The 23,574-nt window shown below is 42.6% G+C and overlaps 2 protein-coding genes across 2 annotated transcripts; one reads left to right on the top strand and one right to left on the bottom strand.

Moving 5' to 3' along the window:
* Nucleotides 1-203: 203 nt before the first annotated feature.
* Nucleotides 204-895, bottom strand: LOC141651223 (protein IQ-DOMAIN 33-like). Its single transcript, XM_074458944.1, has 3 exons — nucleotides 783-895; nucleotides 412-696; nucleotides 204-323 (listed from the first exon to the last, which is right to left on the bottom strand). Exons 1-3 carry the CDS (start codon nucleotides 852-854, stop codon nucleotides 204-206), a joined length of 477 nt encoding a protein of 158 aa, XP_074315045.1. The 5' UTR covers nucleotides 855-895.
* Nucleotides 896-1,994: 1,099 nt separating this feature from the next.
* Nucleotides 1,995-3,173, top strand: LOC141651216 (uncharacterized). The gene is made up of 2 exons (XM_074458938.1): nucleotides 1,995-2,360; nucleotides 3,040-3,173. Exons 1-2 carry the CDS (start codon nucleotides 2,012-2,014, stop codon nucleotides 3,171-3,173), a joined length of 483 nt encoding a protein of 160 aa, XP_074315039.1. The 5' UTR covers nucleotides 1,995-2,011.
* Nucleotides 3,174-23,574: the final 20,401 nt, after the last annotated feature.

The following is a 23,574-nucleotide window of genomic DNA, read 5'->3' as shown; positions in this document are numbered from 1 at the left end:
CTTTACACTATATATATATATATATATATATATATATATATATATATATATATATATATATATATATATATATATAGGTAAGATTCGGTGAGTCCACCTATATATTTGAGTCCCATGAGTCCATTTATGTATCACGCACTACACATAATAATATCACGAATATTTTTTTTTTTCGAAATTTTTTTCCAGAAGGGATTGTGAATCTAGGTACTATCAGTTTGAACATCAATCGATGTTGCCAGGGATTCCCTATTTGGACTTTCTAACCCGTCGAAAAACTCATTCTTGAGATCTTCAGTTTCCTTCATTCTTAGACGCCTCACCTGCAAATACAAAATCTCAACAAGGTACAACTGATTAACATTAGGTTCTTGTGATGTCAATTAATTCTAAAGCTTAGAGAGAACTAACCAAAAAGCCTAAGAATGTTGACTGGATGATAGTTGCCGCAACATGTTCATCAAGTAAGTCAAAGTTGATATTATGACTTTCTTCATTTTGGGTGAATCCCTCGTTTTCATCGGTGGAGCTGACTTCTGCTAGCACTGGTTGAGTGACAGTGGCCTCTAAACTTTTTACAGACGCTCTATCTTCTTCTGCGAGTACAGAACTAAACAGCATCTCATCCCCACACAGGTATGCCCTTACCGATGTTTTCCATCTTTTCTTCTCCCACACGTTATTATTCCTCTTCAGCTTCAATCAATCAAGAATTGTCTGTTTTTAGAAATCATAGTGAAAATTGCAAAAGTTGTAAGTAAATTCAGGTTAGGAAGACTTACATAAGTGTCATGTGTACTAATGGACCGGCTTTTGGAAAAGACGTTTCGAACTAGCTCTCCTGTGATGCCCATTTCAGGTGATGAGAAAACAAAGTGCTCTTAATTACAACTGATTGATATGGTTTAGTACAACCAGTGATATTGTTTATTGTACCGTTGTAAAATGATATAGCGTGCAAGCTCTTTAGAGAAGTAGTTTGGCATATTTTAGGTTCAGTGGTGTGATATTATATAGTATAACCCGTGATATTGTTTAGTACAACCAGTGATATTGTTTTTTGTAAGGTGTGATACTGTTTTGTATAACTTGTGATACTCTTTTACTGGACTCACAGACTCAGATACAATATCACAGGTTATACTAAACAATATCACAACTTTTTTTTACAAAAAAAAAAAAAAAAAAAAAAAAAAAAAAAATTTTTTTTTTTTTTTGTAAAAAAAAAAAAACGTGATATTTTTGTGTAGAGCGTGTGATACATAAGTGGACTCACGGGACTCAAAAAGATAGGGTGGACTCATGTGATCCTAATTCTATATATATATATATATATATAGATTTGGGATCCGGTGAGAACCACCGAGATAATGAGAACCGTGAGAACCACTCACATTCCTATGATTAGACGAATTAGACGGAAGAGAAACTCATCTAACCTATCAAACCTTCGCCTTCGCAGTTCAGCACCCCCAACCCTCCAAAACCCTGTAACTCAAATCATTTTTGCAATTTTCCTTTCTCACTCATCTGTTTTTCTCTCTCTACTACCATCATTCTCTTCGCACACCACACTCAGTGTTCATTCTTCATCTCCCTTCGATTATCAAGCTGTCCTACGACGATCAACCGCCATTGCTAAGTTTTTCAGCACATTACTCCGCAATCTTCAAGCTTGTTTCCTTCTTCGTTCTCTCATTTCATCTACGGTCCTCTTTATTAAGGTAATTTCTCAATTTCCCCTTTTTCTTTCTTTCTCCTCAATTTCTATAATTTTCATGCTTCAAATTAGTTTGTCGGGTTTTTCATTTCCGATTTGTTCTCATTGCTTTTTTTGTCCAATGTCATTTAAATGTTGATTAATAACCTATTAATCGATTCAATTTAGTAGTTAATCATTGATCGATATTCGTGTCCTTTTGATCATTATCTATTCGATGCTCTCACATTCGCTTTTTAAATTAGGGTTGAACTCATTCATCACTTATCGATTAAGAGGTATAATAAAGCCATGGAGTTCAACAACGAGGTGGAAGCGAGATTGCGGGAATCGTTGGCGCAGCATTTGCCATGGAATACTGAGCGTCGTAGATTGGAGTTAAAAATTACCGATTTGGATGATTTAGTATCCGAATTAAAGTTTAGCAAGAATGCCGAGGCGAGGGCGGTGAAGAAGCATAATCAGGCCTTGGAGTATAATCAGGAGGTGGAGGCGAAACTGGAGGACTTGAGGAGGGAATTTAATGAGGAGAAGGGAAAATTACTGGGAAAATTGACTGAGACGGAGGCGGAATTGGCGAATTTGAAAGAAAAATTGAAAGGAGATAAAGTACTGGAGATTGGTGGGAATTCAAAAGCAGGTATTTGGAATTTTGAAAGCTTTGTTCTTTTAGTTAATTTGGTTTGCTAATTGCCAACATTGTTTGCTGTTTTGCTCGCATAGTCGCATGATTCGAACTTTTCTAATTCATGTCTCGTAGTTATTCCTCGGGATTTTGATCCGTTAAAGAGGCCCTGATTAGAGCATTTAGCCTTGAATTTTACGCGAACAAGCAATGATACTCCTATTATTTTAGATAACTTTGTGAAACCATTTTGATGCATAGCAAATGACTAATGTTTCTGGAAGTATGAGAACAATTGATCATAGTTCTGGTTTTGTTCTGAATCATGCTTTTTCTTTCCTGCTTTTCCCGTTTGATTCTCTGAAAAACGAATTGACCAGAAGCATTACCAAAACTGTTGAGAATAGCAAATATTTTTGGGAGATGGACAAGGAGAGATTTATTTTGGAATAAAAACATAAAGGACAATTAAATACGGAGTACTACTTTGAGGTGGCAAAATCAGGCAAAGTAACGGATTAAGGTGGGGTATTTGTTGTCGTTGATACAGTGGTATTTCTTTGCTTGTTAAGTTGTGGTAACTTGTAAATGGTAATTGATAAACTGTAGTTTGAGATGTGACCAAATTGTCTATCCTGGTTATAAGAAATGAACCCGTTTACCTGTTTTTTTTGTCCCCTTCTCTCCAATTCAGATCCAGCTTTTGAAAGTCGTATCAATGATGTAAAATTCCCTTTGAAGGCAGTCACGAAATGTGATGAGACTGCTAAGGCGACAGCCCTTTCTGAGGAGAAGCTTGTAAGAGAATTTGGTCACATCTCAAACTAAGATTCTATGATAAACTGTAGTTTGAGATGTGACCAAATCTCTCCTCGTTGTTGAACTCCATGGCTTCATGAAATAAGATTCTATGTGCATGAAATAAGGTTCTATGTTCATGAAATAAGGTTCTATGTGCATGAAATAAGTGTTAAATGGGCATAAATAAAATTATATGTGCATGAAATAAGGTTATATATGCATGAAATAAGGTTCTATATGCATGAAATAAGGTTCTATGTGCATGAAAAAGTTGTTCAGTTACAGTTGGTTATATTATGATACTAATTACTTTTGGTTAAGGACGTTAATTTTTGGATACGGACCCGCTTAATCCAACCCTAAACCCTTTCCCGTCCTAAATTTTAACACTATTCCTGCATTGTTTGTCCCAATAATAATGGTTAGGATTTGGGGTGTAATAGACTTATCAATGCACGAAGTAGTCTTGTAGATGTATGAAAAAGTAATATATGTGCATTAAACAACCGCGTACATGCATGAAATAAGATTACATGTGCATTAAATAACGTTCTATGTGCATGAAATAAGTGTTAAATGGGCATGAAATAAGGTTCTATGTGCATGAAATAAGGTTCTATGTGCATTAAAAAGTTCTTCTGTTGCATCAGTTGGTTATCTTATGATACTAATTATTGTTGGTTAAGGACGTTAATTTTATGTGGCATGAAATAAGATTATATGTGCATGAAATAAAGTTCTATGTGCATGAAATAAGATTCTATGTACATGAAATAAGTTACTATGTGCATTAAACAACGCATAATCAAGATATTAGGATAAAGTATTTTTTTCACAAGGATTATGAAGCTCCTTGCTGTCAAACTCTAATGTACACATACTGTAGCTTGCATCTTTTATTACTTAGCCACTACACTGCCTGATAATCAAGAAGACTATACATGGATTGGCAGCTTGAAGTTGGGACTTGGGAGATTACAGTTATTCTCATTCTATAATATGATTTGATTCATCTCTTTGGAGCAATTGTGTTGTGTATAACTCTCATTTCATCTTTGTTTGTCCTATTTTAAAGGCTATTAGCTCAATGGTAGAGCGATGTGTAATTTTGCACAAAGGTATGGGTTCGAATCCCATATAGCCTATTAAATAACAAGTCTCATGACTGCAACTTGTCGAGATGCAAGTGGTACATCGCAGCGAAGATTAAACAGACTGTAATCATAATTGGGCAATGATGAGCCGGGTCGCACGTGCAGCAAGAGCATCAAGGAGGCAGTGTAATAGCTTTGTAGTGATCAGAAGTTCAAAGGCTAGCTTATGCATAGAAAATATGACCATACATTCCGGTCTTTGGTGATCTCAATGTAAAAGAAACACGGGTACTTCCTAGCCAATGTGGGAGTTGAACCCACATCTTGTGCATTGCACAATGCTCTTCCATTTGAGCTAATTGGCTTGAAAGTATATGAATTGAATAATAATCAACATACACCACAACACATTTCTAGCAAAAACAGGATCAAACATGATCGGCAAAATTGACAACTTCGGTCAAATTTCGAGATAATGATGACCAATGCATAACTTGATAGTTGGACATGAGATAGACATCGTGTTTTGAGGAGGCCCAAACAAGGTTCCTTAGCTGTGAACATGTCAAAACAAGTATCTAAGACACAAATATGAGTCCTAAAATGTTGATTGAAGCAACTTACACCACTGTAGTGATTAGTTGACTCTTCCACGAGCAAGTCCACAAAATTGAGGAAAAATAGCAGAATTGGGTGCACCAATAACTTCAAAACTTCTCGAAAATTACTGTAAAAGAGTGATTGACAAGTCTACCAAAAGGGGACGAGGACAAATAAGAAGTTCCTAGAAAAGCTGAAAGATATGATTCCACACTTATCCGAAACCGGTAAGCACACGAGTCTCGGAAGGGAAGCACAAAATTCATATGACACGGTTTTAAACATGAAACCAACCCATTACCCCTAAAGTTTAATGAGGAACACATGAGAGTGTTGGCCTCGCATACGAAACCGAGTCTCATACATGACTCATTAGGAAAGAGGATAGGCCATTCAAAAAGAAAAAACCAACAAATTTAATCAAGAGATTAATATGTCAGGTCAAGATTTACATAGCCTTAACCGAAATTTGTGGAGAAGCTGCTGTGAGAAGACTTTGAATTTTCTACTTTCAAAGCATGAAAATGGACTGATATAGCAACCAATGAAAAAGAAACAGTGGAACAAACAAATCTCCCTTTTCAAACTCAGTAGACTGTACATGACAGCTTAGCCTATGTACATTAACACAATGTGACAAAGAAGAAGATATTTTTCATGACTGTTGCACCAACTGCAATACCTGCCAGTCGCGGTAATTAAAAAAAAAAAAGAGAATTCAAAGACTCACCCTGCAACAAGTATGTTGAGCATAACTGTTGCACCAACTGCAATACCTGCTAATTCTCCCACCCGTGTTTATGCAATGTTCGATGAGGATGACGGTAGTAGCAGAATTTATCCATCAGAAATATGTATGGTAGATAAATGTATGGACATGACACCCATTCATGACATCGGGTTTAAAACAGTATTAAACAGTGTAACCATGTTGCAAGTTGGTGCCCAGAGTGCGATAATGAAGTATACTCCTGTTCATCGCAACTTCCCTTGGCAATCATACAATGAACAGACAGCTTTCATTCAATCACCATTAACAACCATAATCCATTTTTATCCTCCATCACCACCTCCATTTTCGAACACCACCATACATCACCAATCAGCGGCATCAACAACCACGAGCAGCCTCGTTTCCTTCAACTGCTTCAACACCAATAGCCGCAGCAGCAGCTCGTCACCATCCCTTCATCTCCTCCCTCTCCATTCACACTTGTCCTACGACTCAACCGAGCCCACAAAACTCCATCAACCCCAGACCCGAGTCATAACAGCATCGAAACTGAACACCAGCTTCAATTTCAGCTCAAAACCCGACTCCATAAGGACCATAACATGTCCTGCTCCTCCAATCAGCCGGACATCAATTCAACCACCAATTCACTCGATCCCATTAAATGTCGAGTCACCAATTCAGCCACCATAATTTCATGTCTAATTCACGAAACCCTAATTTCACATAAATGATAATCAATTTTGAAACTTTACCTCGAATTAACAGGATTGATTTATTGAATAATCATCGAAAAGTTAATTGTCGAAGAGTTTGTTCATCAGATATGTGTGGACAGCGGGCCGCCCACGGGGGCGCTTGGTGAAGGTCGGAAAACAAGCGTTTGCATTTTGTATGGAGTCGCCACCAATTTTTATGGGAAATTGGAACCGTTCGAATACCTTGTGTCATGTCAAGACACAAAGTAGTGACATGAACACTAAGCAATCGTTACCCTTAGCATTCTATGTCTAGAATGACTCTCGTGGATGCCAATGAACACGGGTGCTCACGGAGATCTGGAGTAAGGGGTGAGGGTACGTATTAGGAAGCTCTTTTGATCGAACACCTAATCCTGCCCGCCTCGATAGCGGCCTCTACTAATGATTAGGGAGTTTATTCGTACTTGATATATCGTCGGCTATATGCATGCAATGCAACATCCATAGATTAATCCTAGCATGTGAAGATTAGACTAAGTCGGTGAGACAAATAGTTTATCATGCAATTAGGTCGAAGTAGGAGTTAATGCTCATTTACATGTGAAAGCATACAAACAATAAAAGAAATACAATAATGATGAATTACAATAACGAAAATTACAATAATTACAATGGAATAGGCGATTTATGTCGAAAATACCTTTAAAACGGATGATTTGAGAAAAAGAAATAAAAGAATAAAAGAATAAAATAAATTAACGAACAGGAATCAGAAGGTGATAATACGATTAGTAGTTAGTTAATATGTAAACTAATTAAACTACGTCAAGGCAGAAACGGAGTTCAGGGACAGAAATCATCCTGGAACAGCGCAAGAGATCGCGCCCTTTGGAAGAGGCGCGGCGATTCTTTGCGTCTGTTCCAAGGGTGAGTTCTGGCTGTGAAGCCGGAACTGCAAATCGTTAATGTCGATTGGTAAACTCAAAGGATTAATTGATGATATTTACTCGGATGAAAGTGACTAATGGATTATTTAACATGTGAACGGGTCATAAAAACAGTAAAACATGGATGGGACGGAATTAAACGGATTAATTACATGAATGAATGAAAACATTAATGAGTCCTCTGTTGAAATAAGTCAATTAGGCTAAATACGACGGATATACAACGAATATGTGAATAAACAGATGAAAACTATATCAATGACGAATTCCAGAAACTCAACATGAACAAATTGAATCTCCAAAATCCGGGTTTGAATTTAATGACGAAAACCCGTAAATATGGATTATTTAGGATTTAAGTCGGATTTATGATGAATTAAACATATTAATGAATTATGATAATACAATATGAATTATATGCTATGATGACGAATTAACAAACAAACATATGAAAACAAATAAGAAAGACGGAAACACAGAGGACGAAGGAAGAAGAAAGGAAGCAGGAACTGCGGCAGCCTCACGAAGAGGCGCAGCAGGAACTGCGCTCCTTCGAAGAGGCGCAGCAGTTGCTGCGTCCTTTCTCTTCGTCTGTCTACTGGAAATCCGTAAAAAGAGATTTTTGAAGACGGTTTTAGAAATCGGTTTTAATCGGTATTTTCGACGTAAACCTTACAATTGATGATTACAAAAAGTAAAATACAATAAATAAAAGGATCATACACCCTCAGACTTACATGTTGACGGAACGAGATGAACTAAGATATTGACTAGTGAATGCTCGACGCGAATGTAAAGAGAGTGCCCTCGTAAGAGGAAAACGATTGATTAATTTAAGTTGATTGAGTGTAGTTGGTCAAATTGGTCGGTCATGCAACGGAGAGGCTGGTACCCGGAAAGATCCGAGCTTACGTGGTCGGAAGTTCAAGCACGTAGGCGCCAATTAGTAAGAACGAAGTCTAGAATGCAAAGGGAGAAGAGAAGGGCGGACACTCGCGTGAGAAATATGAGGAACGAAGGCTCCTATTTATACTAATCACGTGAAGGAATAGGGTTTCGGAGACTCTTTGGAAGTGAATCTCGGAAAGATATGAAAAAGATACGTAAGACATGCAAAGAAGGGCCTGGGAAGAGGCGCAGCAGCCACTGCGTCTCTTGGAAGAGGCGCAAAGACTCGTTGCGTCTATTCCCGGTGAGTTTTCCTCTATTTGAAGAAAGATTTCCGCGTTTGAGTTATGGTAGGACGGAAATAATTCGATCATCTTATGAATATTACGGGATATTATTTGCCAAAAGATAGAATTTGTGAAATATGGAATAGAAATATCCGGAACATTCCAGAACATTCCGACTCGGGATTTAACAGTTATCAGAAGATGGAGACGGTTTTTGACCCGGACTCCGAATGTACTCTAATTACTGCCAAAACGACCGTATCAGGACGTAGATGACAACTAAGAGGTAGACATTAATGTTTGAGCAATCACTTGACGATAATCTTACGAACTGTCACAAATCGTTCCGCGTACCAAACATGCGGCCCAATCATCACCGGGTGGTTTGCGGAAGGTGCAGAAACGAGGTGTCTACAGAGCCCCCACTTTGACTGAGGCTTGGACAAGGCGAAAGTCAAAGTATAGCCATCAGGTCAATCGAAGATTACAACCTGACGACTATGGCGACGCGAGGCGGCTCAAGGGGTCTGAACCAAGGACCTGTCGTCGGGAACATTTTAGAGTCTGTCGACTATCGGGGAGGGTCGTTTAAAGTCCATTAGACTACGTAAGGAAGCTCGCCAGCCATAAGAAGAGACCATACATGAGATTTAATCGAACTTCGCGGGGAAACAAGAAATATTGAAAGCAGCAGGACGTCGGTAGAAACTGCTGGGGAATCCGCTTGCGTTAGTCTCAAGCGAACTCTGGCGAAATTTGAGGTTGAATCTGCTTGCGTTGGTCTCAAGCGAACTCTTACTGGGGAATATACTGACGACTAGGAACATCTTGATCGTCGTGGGAGAAATCTTGAATGAGCAGTACTGCAAAATACTACTGCGCTGGATATAAGGATCTTGAGCAATACCGCAAAAATCTTTGCTATTTGGGTGATAAGGTATGAGCAATCGCAAAATACTCTCTTATTTGGATAAAATGGATTTGAGCAATAATGCAAAATATTGCTGTGCTGGATAAAATAATATGCAACAGTCCGTCGTTTGGCTGATGAAATGCGGGCCGGAACGAAAGAAAATCATCGAAACGGACCAAAAGAATATAACAGCGTCAAGGAAGAGGCGCACCGAAGATGGGCCCACAAATAACGAACTCATAACGAATTTTTGAAAATCCGTATGGAGGGAACACAAGGAAGAGGCGCAGCAAGAGCTGCGTCTCTTGGAAGAGGCGCAGCACCTGCTGCGTCTTTTCCCCAAATTGGCTATTTCTGCGTAAAAACGCGAAATCAGAAGGGATTGTATTTCATTATTTCGAAACATAAATCACTCATTTCTCTCTCAAATCTTCACCATTTCCGTCGAGGTTTGATCCAAAAGCTTGCATTAAACATGACTAATCGAGGTATGTGTTCCAATCTTGCATTAATCATCTACATTTGTTGAATTTTGAGCCGCGAGATTTAGGGTTTTCGACCCTTTTGATCGAAAATTTGGGGCTTTTCCCCCAAATGGATTTGCCATGCCAAATTGATGTTAGAAACGGATAGTAGGCAATATTAAGAATATAACCATGTGTTTGCTTCGAATTTTTGTCGAGTTTTGAGCCTTTGAGCGAACTTTGAGACGGTTTTACAGCTAAACCGTAAATTGCTTCGAAAATAGCCTTAGGAATGCCCATTGGCGATGAAACTTGGTATTTGGGATCCTTGAATGATGGGTAAACTTCCTACCATCTCAAAATTTTGGTTTGTGACAACTTTTCAGGACACCTTTCTAGGGCATAATCGCCGTTATAGCGAAATGCTGCCGAATTTTCGACTTGAACTCGGAACTAGGCTTTGACTTGGACTTGACTTGACCCAATTTATCACATGAGTGATTGGGTTGGCGGGAATATGGCCAAAGATGGCCGGAAAGGGGCGTTTTCGGGGCTTCGAAGGCTCGAAAATCCCTTAACAAAGGCTTGTCGTCATGTGACGCGGCCTGAATTTACTTTAATGTTGCAGGTGATGAGGCTTCTACTTCTGGGAGAACTCCCATGGAGATAGACGCCAGTACTATTGAGGAGGCTTTGGAGCAGGCCTTCACCGCTGCGGTGATGGCCACTGGAGACGAGGCTCACGAGGAGGAGGCCGTCGAGGAGGAGGAGGCCCCGAGACGGGCCAACGTTGGGCGAGGAGGTCGTCAGCTGAGAGGAGCCCCTGCGTGGGCTGAGACCTGGGAGAGTAGGCACCTTGTGTGGGCTGCAGAGGGTCACCTGTCCTACAGGACGGTGAAGAGCTTGGTAAATAAGAATTCACTACTCAATATTCCTCCTCTTTCATTCTTTTTAGTTCAAATCTCTTGCAAATTTCATTCAAAACTAAAGATAGCTTTGTTTCAAATCATGATAGGAGGCCGGGAACATCAGGTCGTTCTCGGGTTACACGACAGCGATGGAGCACTACGAGCAGCTGTCGGCGGAGGAGAGGGCCATGATCGAGCGTGGAGCGTTCGGTCCTCTGGTTCGTGTCCTGGAGGGATATCGTGAAGAGGAAGTTGCGGGCTAACCTTAGCCTGGTCCGCGCTTTCTTGGATCGATTCCGGGATACGACTTCCACGTTTCACCTGCCTTTCGGCGAGGTGGGAGTTACTACGAAGGACTACGGCATGATTTCGGTCCGCCGTGTGGGACCGAGGAGATGGTGTGGCCGAGAGGCGCCATGAGAGCGGACTCGGGCCGAGGCGAGGAGATTGATCGGTGGAACTTATCGCCGAAGGTGTTGCGATCGGGTTTGGTACCCAGACTTACGTTCGAGACTACTTTGCGGGGAAGACCCCGGCGCTGGTGACGATCGATGGGAGGGAGACGGCTCCTCCTCCCTGCACAGCTGAGCAGAGGGCTCGCCTGTGGCTTTGGTGGTTTCTGTCTTCGATTTACCTCGGAGACAAGGGCGAGAGGCTATCGACGAAGCTTCTTCCCTTTCTTTCTAACCTGAGTTCCCTAGGACGTTGGGACTGGGTCACTGCTGGTTTTGCGGTCCTCATCCGCTTTATGAGGGCCATGGTTCGTCCAGAGCTGATGGAGAAGGGGACTTCTCCAGGCGCTGTCGGACCTGGACTACTGTTGGAGGTATGAACCTTCCTTTTAATAGCAAATTCCTTTCTTTATCGAATCACGAAAGATCGTTCTTGATTATTTACGTTTTACTGAGGCTTGGGTGTACTCCTACTTCCCGAGTCTCGCGCCGAAGAGGACGGAGCCGTTGGAGAAGGCCTATCCCGTGGTGAGGGATTGGGTGATGTGCCGGACGAAGAGCAAGCGTTATTCTCACAATGTCTACTGGCGGGATGTGAACGCCCTTCAGCTGAGCAGCGTGAGTATCCCATTTATATTTATTCATACTTCTTTTGCTTTTAATTGATCATAGGAATGACCTTTGCCTTTATATTGTCGCAGTGGGTGCCCAGACCTTGGGCGGAGTACGCTAGAGCGCCTCCTTTTGTCGCTGAGGTCCTTCGACCTGGGAGTCCGAGTAGGCTGTTGTTGTGGACGTCGATGGGTCTGTGTGGTATCCGGGCAAGCGGTTGGCTCGTCGGTGCTCTCGGGACGTGTTGACGGTTCCGTCGACCCTCCCGGGACGATGTTTAGGGAGCCTTCGAGGCCGAGAGGGAGGCGGACTTGGGCTGGTGCCGTCGGACGACCTTCTTCTCCTCGGCGAGGACTACTCGGCGTTCCTCTACGGGAGGTTGGCGTACTGGCCGGTAGTGGTGAGTATCTTTTACTTTCGTTTGATTTGATTTTAGCGGATTTGCGACGAAAGATCGTCGGTTAACGAGAGCTATTTGTCTTTGCAGGAGGTTGAGGCGGCGGGCATCGAGCCCCCAGAGTACCCCGAGTCCCTTGAGTACACTGACGCGACCGGGAGGACGACGATCTCCGAGTTGCGTGACTTTGACGTAGCTGTGACGGATGCTGGCCTAGACGATCGGCAAGATCTCGATTCGGAGGGTGAGCCTCCAGCTTATATACCTTTCGTGTAAGAACACATTTGATTGAACTTGTTGAATTTACTGAGAATTTCTCTTGAAATGTAGGTCGCGCCATCTCGGTTCGTGGCATTATGGAGGGTGGCCAACCGGCTGCGAGCTACTGCCATCGAGGCACTCGTCGGTGGTCGAGGTCGTCAGGTATGAACCTCATTTGATTTCTTTTGATTTTTGATTTTGGATTTTGCTTGAATTGATTGACATGAGCCAATTTATTGCTGTTTACAGGGCGACCGCGAGCTGGAGCGAGAGTTGGCCCAGTCCCGGGAGGAGACGGCTCGCTTGTTGAGGGAGCTCGAGTTTCGGGATGCCGAGAATGTCGTTCTTGCGGCGAGAGTTGCTGAGTTGGAGGGTGCCCAGCGGTAGTTTTGTGTAGTTTTGTAGACTTGTACATTTCGACTTCCGATTTGAACATTTTTTGGACTTTGTTTGGGGCGCAAGCCCCCAGTTTGCTTGGACTTTTGGACTTTGTTCGGGGCGTAAGCCCCCAGTTTGCTTGTACATTTGTATCATTTGGTGTATATACGACGGCCTGAGTGCCTTTGCTGCTGGGTTGTGTTGCTTGTACCTGCAGGTTAGTTCTTGAACAGGTTTGGTAGACAACGGTTTACGCCGTCATGCTGCCGAAATTTACATAGAAATCACGCAAAACATACATTTTATACATATGGCCTTAAATCAGCGCGAAATGAGACTCAAAAGAGCGCGAAAAATGCAAACATTTTGGCAAAAAATTTGCCGGAACATGACCGGACGGTAGGGAGGGTTACCCCCTAAAAAAAGAAAAAAGAGAAATCTATAAGTGTAGAAATGAAATGTTGAAAGTCGTGAAAAAATGAAAAGAAAATTATTTCCTAAAAAGAAAATGAAATTTATTTCCTAAAAAATAAAATGAGATTTATTTCCTAAAAATAAATAAATGAAATAATAATAAAAAGAATTAAGTGTGATGAAAATGGCGACGGTGTCGACGTTGCCTCGAAATGCGTGCCCGCGGATTTAGGAAACTTGAAGTATGGAAATCTCTTCGTATTTACCAGAGTAAAACCCCGCAGGAATAGGAAATCGTGCGTTTATGGAATTAGGAAAGATCCCACGCGGAAATCTCAGAAAGTGAGCCTGGGGAAGAGGCGCAGCATGAGCTGCGTCCCTTGGAAGAGGCGCAGCAGGTGCTGCGCCTGTTCCCAGGCTGATCCGTTCTGGCGGATTTTTGGAAACAGCAATTAGTATAAATAGAAGCGTCGATGGAGTTTTAATTCACACAAATCTTCCGTCTCTTCTTCGTCTATTCACATAAAATTCTCAAAATAAATTTTCAAGAGAAAATTATCGTCATGAATACTTTGGAGATCCGCTTGAAGGAATGGACTAATGAATTTTCGAACACGGAGAAGCATGACATGGGTGCTTATAACCTTGGGTCTTTATTGAGTTTGAAACTCATTAAAATTGTAAAACCATTCTTGGATGCTTGCCTTGACTATTGGGATCCGAATTATCATGTTTTCGCGTTCCCGGGAGGTGATATTTGCCCGTTTCCCGAAGAAATTGCTGCTATTGGTGGGTGGGATCCCGAACATTTACCTGCTATTCCTTCCACTTCACAAGGGTATAAGAGCAAATTCAGAGACTTGCTTGGACTGACCAGACTTGAGGTGGATCGTCTAGTTACCCCGAAAGGCGTGAGAATGTTGGATTTTATTGATCGATTCATCAACAGGGCCGACCCTACTGTTTCTTATGTTGCCAGGAGGAGGGCATATGGCTTTTGTTTGTTGCACGTGTACGTCTTCCAAGGACATGTTGATGAAGACTTGAGAGGTGATCCTCGTCTTTTGTGCCTTATCGAGCAAATGGAGCTGCGCAGGAGCCCAGCTTGCTTATGCTTAGGGGAGATTATCTTGGGCTTGGATAATAGGAAATCCAACAGCGATCTGCCATTTTTGGGGAGTCCCGTCATCTTACAGGTAAAAGACACCTTCTCTTTTTCTTCTTTTTTTTTTCTTTTTTTTTGTTTTTCGTTCGTTTTTTTTTTTTTTTTTTTTTTTTTTTTTTTTTTTTTTTTTTGTTCGGTGTCTAATACCTGCTTTTGGTAGGTTTGGCTTATGGAACGGCTCCGACTGCTCGAGCCCCCAGTTCATGCATTTTCCTATCATTCCCGTATGATTGCGATGAGGACGCGGTTGTACATGGTGGACTTCACCCGGGTCTGCGATTATTGGAAGAACAAGCTGAAAAGTGATGATGGCCCGTTGATTAGGTGGATCGTACCATGGTGGCACCTCAAGTCTGTCACTAGAGTGTCTTCTTTGGATCCTACTAGGTCCGTGCGCATTCCGGGACTGGAGTTCGTGGTATGCATCTTTCCGGAAAGATTGATGAGGCAAGTTGGGTTGAAGCAGACGATCCCTAGGCTTGATACCGTCCCGCAGACTGCTATGGCGCTTACTACCGAGACCCGAAGAGAGTGGGCTATCAAATGGGCCCAAAGAAACATGTGGTTCTTGAGCTTCTCCGCCAATGCTTTGTGGGTGTCGGATTCCTATCTGAGGTGGAGAAAGGCTGCAACTTCGGAAGAGCGCGAAGGACTGAGGAAACGCGAACCTGTTGACTACAAGGTGCGCGAGGGAGAGAAAGAGAAAGAGAAGCATCTGACAGAGGGAGAAGAAGAAGCCGGGCTTCAGGTCATTCGTCCTTCAAAGAAATCAAAGACTACTCCTGTCGCAGAGATGGTGGTTAGCAAGAACGGAAGAGTCAGGCCTCGAGAAAGACCGTTGGTGATTAGGTCTGAAGTGGTGCATGAGCGCCCGGCTCGAGGTCGTGACAAGAAGTATGACAAGAATGACAAGGGCAAAGGGAAGATGGAGGAATAGCCCGAGTCTTTATTTATTATTTGATTATTATTATTATTGTTGTAATAAAAAGGAGGGATTTTTAGAATCCTAGCCTATTCTATTTTTATTATGTAACGTACTATTATTATTTAGAAAGCGAATGAAATAAAAAAAGGTTAAATGGTTATGAAACCGTTGTGATTTTCTTTTATTATTCTTGTCGAATTTCAAATGCAATGCAAATGTCCTTCTATTTACATTTTAGATATAATGGGTTGAATCCTGTGAAGGATTGCCTACGTATTCACTTAAAAAAGCGAAATCAAACCCTTGTGCGTAGTTCGAGTAAATGTAAAAGAATAATTGTTCTAAGCAAGAGCTTGTAATGAACATAGAAAATAAGCATGAGCTTTTGCTTGTTCTCAAGGTGCGAATTTAGTTTATTTGATGACATGAGGATGACAAATTTGTCAAAATGCAAGAGCATAGTGACACTTAGCTTATTTCAGCTTGGCCAGGGGCCGTTTATTTAGTGCCACAAGAGCGACACATGGGTTTACGCGAGGCGCGTTTTTTGTCCTATTCTAGGCATAGTATCGTTTCAATTGGTCAAGGTTTGTGGGGTTTGAAAACTCATTCCCATCTAGGTCTGTGATCCTAACCGCACCCCCTGGGAGTATGGATTTGACTAGATATGGTCCGGCCCAATTAGGTTTGAATTTTCCCCTTGGGTCGACAGGTAAAAGAGCTCTAACCGATTTGAGTACTAAGTCTCCTTCTTTGATGTTTCTTGGCCTAACCCTTTTGTTGAAAGCTCGTTTGATACGTGCTTGATAGGTTTGGACATTATGTAAGGCGCGTAGCCGACGTTCATCCAGGAGGATGAGTTCTTCGTATCTATCCTTCTTCCAATCGGCTTCAGGGATTTGGCTTTCGAGTAGAATACGCAAGGAGGGTATTTCTAGTTCGACTGGTTGTACGGCCTCCATGCCGTAGGTCAAATAGAAAGGAGTAGCCCCAGTGGGCGTCCTGACTGATGTACGGTACCCCCATAGGGCAAAGGGTATCTTGCTTGGCCAATCTCTGTAGTTGTCAGTCATTTTCTTGAGAATTGTGACAACATTCTTGTTTGCCGCCTCTACCGCGCCGTTAGTCTGTGGTCTATAGGGCGAAGAGTGGTGATGCTTAATCTTATATTTGGCTAGCAATTGCTCTGTTTCGGCTTGGAAGTGTGACCCATTGTCACTAATGATCTCATGTGGGCAACCATATCGACAGATGATGTTGTTTTGTATGAACTTTGCCACATTTTTAGCCGTAAGACCAGTGTAGGAAGCTGCTTCTACCCATTTGGTGAAATAGTCAATCGCCACTAGAATGAAACAGTGACCTCCTGTTCCGGCTGGGTTTATCTTTCCGATTATGTCAATTCCCCATGCAGAAAATGGCCAAGGAGATGTCGTCGTATAGAGCAATGAAGGAGGGACATGTTGCACATTCCCGAAGATTTGACAATTGTGGCAATGTCTCACGTATTTGATGCAATCAGATTCCATTGTGGTCTAATAATATCCCAAACGTGTGATTTTCTTTGCCATCATGGGTCCACTCATGTGAGGACCGCATTCTCCGTCATGGACTTCTTCCATCACCTTTCGTGCCTGTGAATGATCAAGGCAACGTAGGACTACACCAAGAGGTGTTCTTTTGTATAATTCTCCTTGCATCAGAATGTATTGGGAAGCTAATAGGCGTATAGCACGTTGTCCCCTCTTGTCCATATCCGGTGGATAGGTACCATTGAGCTTAAAGTTCAAGATTGCTTGGAACCAGGGTTCCTGTGCGATTTCCTCTTCATCGGTGATTTGGTGGACATAAGCCGGTTCTGACCGTCGTTCGATGCACAAAGGCATGTCCATCATGTGGTCTGGCATATTTATCAAGGATGCAAGTTTTGCAAGAGCGTCTGCAAATTGATTTTCCTCTCGAGGTAGGTGTAAGTAGGTCACGTGGTCAAAGAATTGGGCCACTTGGTCTATCCTAGCTTGATAGGGTGCAAGGCTTTCACTTCGGATTTTCCAAGATCCTGTAACTTGGTTGATGATTAGTGATGAGTCCCCATGTACTCGGAGGTTTTTGATGCCTAAGCTTACTGCCGCTTGTAGTCCAATGAGACAAGCTTCGTACTCTGCAGCGTTGTTTGTCACCTCGAAGTCGAGTTTGACAGCAATCGGTGTATGCTCACCTTCAGGAGAAATGAGCAACACTCCTATTCCGAACCCTCTTAAGTTTGATGCTCCATCAAAGTACATATCCCAGGAGTCTACATCTGTTTGAAGTATATCCTCGTCGGGAAATGACCAAGTATCTATGGTTTGTGTGTCGTTGATAGGATTTTCTGCGAAGAATTCGGCGACGGCGCGACCTTTTATAACTTTCAGTGGCACATATTTGAGGTCGAATTCTGAGAGAATCAGAGTCCACCTTGCCAGACGTCCGTTGAGGACGGGTTTCTCGAAGAGGTATTTGACTGGATCCATTTTGGAATATATCTTGACGGAGTAGCTAAGCATGTAGTGACGTAGCTTCTTCGTTGCCCACACAAGAGCGAGGCATGTCTTTTCAAGTTGTGAGTATTTGCACTCATATTCCAAGAACTTCTTACTTAGATAGTAGATAGCTCTTTCTTCATTTCCTACAGTTTGAGCCAGCATAGCACCCATGGCAGTATCGGTTACTGTGAGATATAAACCAAGAGGTTGATCTCGTTGTGGCGGCATGAGGACTGGAGGTTTAGCCAATATCTCCTTGATTCGGTCAAACGCCTTTTGACAATCATCATCCCACATGGTGTGGTCTGTTTTCTTGAGTTTCTTGAAGATAGGCTCACAAATCATCGTAAGTTTCGATATGAATCGACTTATGTACTGTACTTTTCCCAGGAATCCTATGACTTCTTTTTCTGTTTGGGGTTGTGGCATTTCGATCAGAGCTTTGATTTTGGAAGGATCTATTTCTATTCCTCTTTGACTAACCACGTATCCCAGGAGTTTGCCGGATGTTACCCCAAATGTGCATTTCTGGGGATTGAGCCTCATGTTGTACTTTCGTAGCCTTGCGAAGAATTTGCGAAGGTTCGCAATATGTCCCTCTCTTTCTTTGGATTTGACGATCATGTCATCTACGTATACCTCAACTTCTTTGTGCATCATGTCATGTAAGAGTGTAGTTGTGGTGCGTTGGTATGTAGCTCCGGCGTTGATTAATCCGAACGGCATTACTGTATAGCAATAGGTTCCCCATTGGGTGACGAATGCGGTCTTATGCATATCTTCCATGGCCATCTTGATTTGGTTATAACCCGCATATCCATCCATGAAGGATAGTAATGCGTGGTCTGCAGTATTGTCCACCAATATGTCGATGTGAGGTAGAGGAAAGTCATCTTTTGGACTCGCTTTGTTCAAATCCCTAAAGTCAACACAAACACGGATTCTCCCGTCCTTTTTGGGTACGGGTACTATGTTAGCTACCCAGTCAGAATACTCGGAGACTTTGATGAACCCGGCTTTGAATTGCTTATCAACTTCTTCCTTAATCTTTAGAGCCCATTCTGTCCTCATTCGTCGAAGCTTCTGTTTCACAGGTTTGAAGCCTGGCTTAATCGGAATCCTATGTTCGGCGATATCCCTGTCGATCCCCGGCATGTCTTTGTAGGACCAAGCGAAAATGTCTTTGAATTCATTTAGGAGGTCTATGAAAGCGGCCCTTTCGGTAGAGCTCAAGGTAGTCCCTATCCTAAGTTCTTGGGGTTCTAGTTCGGTTCCTACGTTGATGGGCTCGGTATCCTCTATTACTGGTCCCCCTTCCCCTTCCTGTAATATTTCTTTGGCTACGTAGGGAGGTATTTCGGTTAAGTCTGGGTCTTGGTCATCCTCAGTATCATCATAAACAGAATTGCACTCGAAAGAACACAGAGAGTAAGCAGAACCTGATTTATTCATATTAAGATTTGAGTAAATTTGAAACAAAGAAGCCAACTGATCCATGGTCAGTGGCGGCAAAGGGACAGTGGTTGGGGCATTTCCCGAACTACTGTGACTACTCGAGGCTAAGCTAGGAGAAACGAAGGGAGTGGGGATGACAACAGGAGTAGACTCTCTAATGACTTCTCTAGACTCCGACTCTGACTCCGACTCCGACTCCGACTCCGACTCCGACTCCGACTCGAACTCATCGTCTTCTGGTTCTCCTTTGAACATCTTTCCTTCTCCAGTAGTGAGTGATGCGTGTCTAAAATATGATGTTTCACACTTTATTCTACACGCATTTCAGAGCTCAAATGTGCAATATATGCCATTATTTCCCTATTTTCCTCTACTTTTGTGTTTTTGTCTTTATTGCAGAAATATGGAGAATTTAACGGGAAATCAAGCCAAATCCGTCCCCGAGTAATCTGCATTGCAAATGACGTAAAGGAATTTCTTAAGGAACGAGCTTGGTGCGCGATCCAAGGCCCAAAGACGAGTCCACGAGTTTAAAGAAGTCAATTAGTAGCTCAAGCAGTCGATCGACTAGACCCATCAGTCGATCGACCAATGCTCGGGTTCCAGAAGCTACTGTTGCTGAGATCCAGTCGATCGACCACATCGCTGTTTCAGACGAGAATTAAAAGATCGAGGAACTTAAAGCCCATTGTGTTTAGGTTTTGGAATAAGATGTTACGTATATTTCCTATATAACGTAACCTAGATCATCAGTTTATTATCAAGTCTTTTATTCAGAGTTTTACATCAAGTTTTAGCATTAAGTTTTCATTCAAGTTCTTTATCGAATAGTTAGGGTTTGGGATTATTGTGAGCATCGGAATTTCGGTTCTTTATAATCAATCTTTCCCCTGCAATTCGGTATTCCTCCCGTTCACTTTCAGTTCATTTATTTTGCTAATAGATTAGAATTGCTAGTAGATTCCCGAAACCATCTTCATTATTGCATGTTAATTGCTTCCTTTCCTGTTTTAATCATGAATTCAGTAGCTAGTTTTATCGTTTATGTTATTGTTTCTACCCTTAGCATGAGTAGCTAAATCTATAGTGCTAGGATGTAGGGGAATTGTAGCATAGGCGGCATTAGATTGAACACGGACTGAACCCGCATGTCAGTCGATCGACTGACCTTGTAAGGTTATCCTTCGTTTTAATTGTTCTTAATCTTGTATTTAACAAATCGAATGCATGCGACCAGTTAAATACCTATTTTGTGACCGACCCATTAGATCGAAAGATAGGGAAGGTTATTTGACCGTCAATTAAATCGACTAAACTGTGCTAAGATCGAAAGATAGGTATAGTTTAGACCGTTAGTCACTTTTCAGGACGAAAGTTAGTATTAGTGGCATTAGGGACCTATAGCGAGATCGAGAGATGCTATATGTTAGGAGTGGACCGAGAAGACCTCTTATTTCCCGCCTTACCTGTGTTTGATTCAGACCGACTTAGTTTGCTGCCGCCGAAGCTATAATGACCTGACCATCCTAGTACCCTTTCTTTTATCTGTTTAAATCGTATTTTTTTTAGTTTATTATTTTTGTTCACCTTAGCTGTCGACCAACTCAAATCAACCCTCATAATAGTTACCTCAGACTGAACATAAATCAACTAAAGTTTACAACTGCCTCCTTGTGGTTCGACCCTGTTACCACTAGCCTAGGTTAGTCTTAATAGGAGATTATAAATTTTATCTTTGATACTCACAACGACGGGTATCAAATTTTGGCGCCGTTGCCGGGGAGGCAATAGTCCTAATTTTAGTTGTTTTTATTTTTAGTCCTTCTTAGTTTAAGGAACATCCGTTCCTTAAACCGTTCTTATATTTTGTTGTAGTTTCCTCTTATGCGCAGGTCACAGGGTAGAGAATTAGTACCGTTGAACCCTGAGCTTGAGAGATCCTTGCGCGAGTTGAGGCGAACACAAAGAGTATTACCGACAGAGGAAGAGCTGAGTACTCTGTCAAGCTATTACGAGAACGATCTGTTCGAAGAAGACCCACAGTCTTCACCTGTTTCCACTTCTTCAGCCGAGACAGTTACTTCTCCAGAAATTTCAGTCATGGCCGAGGAAGCAAGTATAGCTAGTTTTTCTGAGCCGACAGCCGACAATTTATACAAAGGGTTCGAGTTACCGGGAGATGCCAGGAAATTCGAACCAAAGCCTGCTTACATTACTATGGTCGAGAGAAATCAGTTTGGGGGAGCTGCAAATGAAGATGCAGCAAGGCATATGGAGACCTTTATTGACTACTGCTGCTCCATTCCCCCACCAGCTGGCGTGACCCAGGATCAAATCAAAGAGACCATGTTCATCTTCTCCCTTCGTGATGCTGCAAGAGAGTGGTATAGAAATTTGGACCGGACCGCTCAGGAGATCACTGATTGGAATACATTGGCACTGGCGTTCTACAAGAAGTACTTTTCTGCTTCAAGGACGATCGCTATTAGAGCTCAAATCACGGGCTTTAAACAAGGGCCAGATGAGAATTTCCACGAGGCATGGGTCCGATTCAAGAAGTTAGTGCGAACCATACCGCACCATGGGTTTGAAAAGTGGAGTTTGTGCAACCATTTCTACAATGGGTTGTACGACGATCAGAGGGCCATTTTGGATCATTTGCCAATGGAAGATTCATTTGAAAATGGGAGCAACCAAGGGGTGGAAGATCATTGACGATCTAGCTACCCACAAGGCCGAATATGGGAATTCGAGAGGGAACCAGAGGAGAGCTGCTGAATCCTCTTCTGTTGCTGCACTTGAGGCTCTCACCGCGAGATTTGACAAGTATGAGCTAGGGGGAGCTTCTAAAGGTGGGATATACCAAGTTAATGCCGTGTCAGACGGTCCCTTCGTCTGTGAAAGGTGTGGAGTTGAGGGCCATGTCTCGAAAAATTGCCCTAGCCCCTTCGAATCTTGTGCTGCCTTTCAACACTATAGGCAGACAAACACCTACTACGAGCCACCGCATCCGAACTTGAGTTGGAGAAGCCAAAATGTCCAAAATCCAACCCAACATCCGCCACAGCAGAAGCCATATGTCCCGCCTCATCAAAAGCAACAGCAATACCAGAAGCCTCCTTATGTGCCGCAGCAGCAACAATCACAAAACTCTGAGTTCTCCGAGCTTAAGAATCTGTTTCTAAAGGAATCCCAAGCAAGAGAGGCCGGGATGAAGTTACTTGAGAGCCAAATTGCTCAACTGGCTAGTAAAAGTAACACTCGAGCTCCCGGACACTTACCCACTCAACCCGAACAAAAAGAGACCCTAAATGCCATCACTTTGAGGAGCGGGTCCACCCTTGATGGTCCTGCCATGATTGAGGATGCTGTTGAGAAAGATGAGCCGGAAACAAGTCAAGAGAAAGCTTCAACGAACAAATCAAAGAAAAAGACGTCTGCCAGGCATTTCAGTCGAACGACTGAAGTACCTAGTCGATCGACTGAAATACGGGTTCCAGGAGCTTCTGGAACTGTGCATCCCAGTCGATCGACTGAGGAGGTTGGTCGATCGACCAATATCACTGCTGATGTTGAAGAATTTCGTCCTTTAATGCCAAATAATCGACGAGACCACTTGTTTCGGGGAACCACCGTCCCGAAAATTTTGGGGGCGGACGAGAGTCTTGATGGGTCGGATCCCAGCTCAAGTTCGATCCGATGACGGTTAATGGCTCTCATTTGAGACGGTCTGAGGAGGGGTCTAGCTTCAACAAAGAAAAGGTGACGGACTTTCAACCTAAGTCCAAGGATACCGGCACACGCGACTTAGAAGAGAGGGCTAAGGTGCTCCTTACAGCCCCATATCCAGAGAGGCTCGTGCCGACCAAAGAACAGGTATCTTTCAGTAAGTTTGAGAAAGTTATCCGTAGTCTGAATGTGCAAGTCCCCTTCCTTGAGTTAGTTAACCAAGTGCCCGCATACACTAAATTTATGAAACAACTGTTGTCCAAAAAGCGGTCACTTGAAACAGTGCACACTGTCGCACTTACTAAGGAGTCTTGTTCTTATCTGTCTCACACTGCGCCCCATAAGTTAGAGGATCCGGGTAGTTTTTCCGTTCCTTGCAAAATAGGTACCTTCTCAATTGAGAAGGCCTTGTGTGACTTAGGAGCTAGCATAAGTGTCATGCCCTTAAGTTTAGCTAGGAAACTCAAGTTGACCCGGTTTGCTATCACGACATGACATGACAGATTCGGATGGTGACCGATCTGCGGTCGAGCCTATAGGAGTCCTAGAAGACATACCCGTCCAGATAGGGAAGTTTTTC

Source organism: Silene latifolia, chromosome 1, assembly GCF_048544455.1.
Source record: "Silene latifolia isolate original U9 population chromosome 1, ASM4854445v1, whole genome shotgun sequence".
Lineage (NCBI taxonomy): Eukaryota > Viridiplantae > Streptophyta > Magnoliopsida > Caryophyllales > Caryophyllaceae > Silene > Silene latifolia.
This window is presented reverse-complemented; position numbering and strand designations above follow the sequence as displayed.

Coding starts and splice junctions, on each gene's coding strand:
- LOC141651216 (XM_074458938.1), top strand. CDS start 2,012: ATGGAGTTCAACAACGAGGTGGAAGCGAGATTGCGGGAATCGTTGGCG. Junction 2,361..3,039: donor TGGTGGGAATTCAAAAGCAG/GTATTTGGAATT, acceptor TCTCCAATTCAG/ATCCAGCTTTTGAAAGTCGT.
- LOC141651223 (XM_074458944.1), bottom strand. CDS start 854: ATGGGCATCACAGGAGAGCTAGTTCGAAACGTCTTTTCCAAAAGCCGG. Junction 697..782: donor TTAGTACACATGACACTTAT/GTAAGTCTTCCT, acceptor GATTGATTGAAG/CTGAAGAGGAATAATAACGT. Junction 324..411: donor CAACATTCTTAGGCTTTTTG/GTTAGTTCTCTC, acceptor TTGTATTTGCAG/GTGAGGCGTCTAAGAATGAA.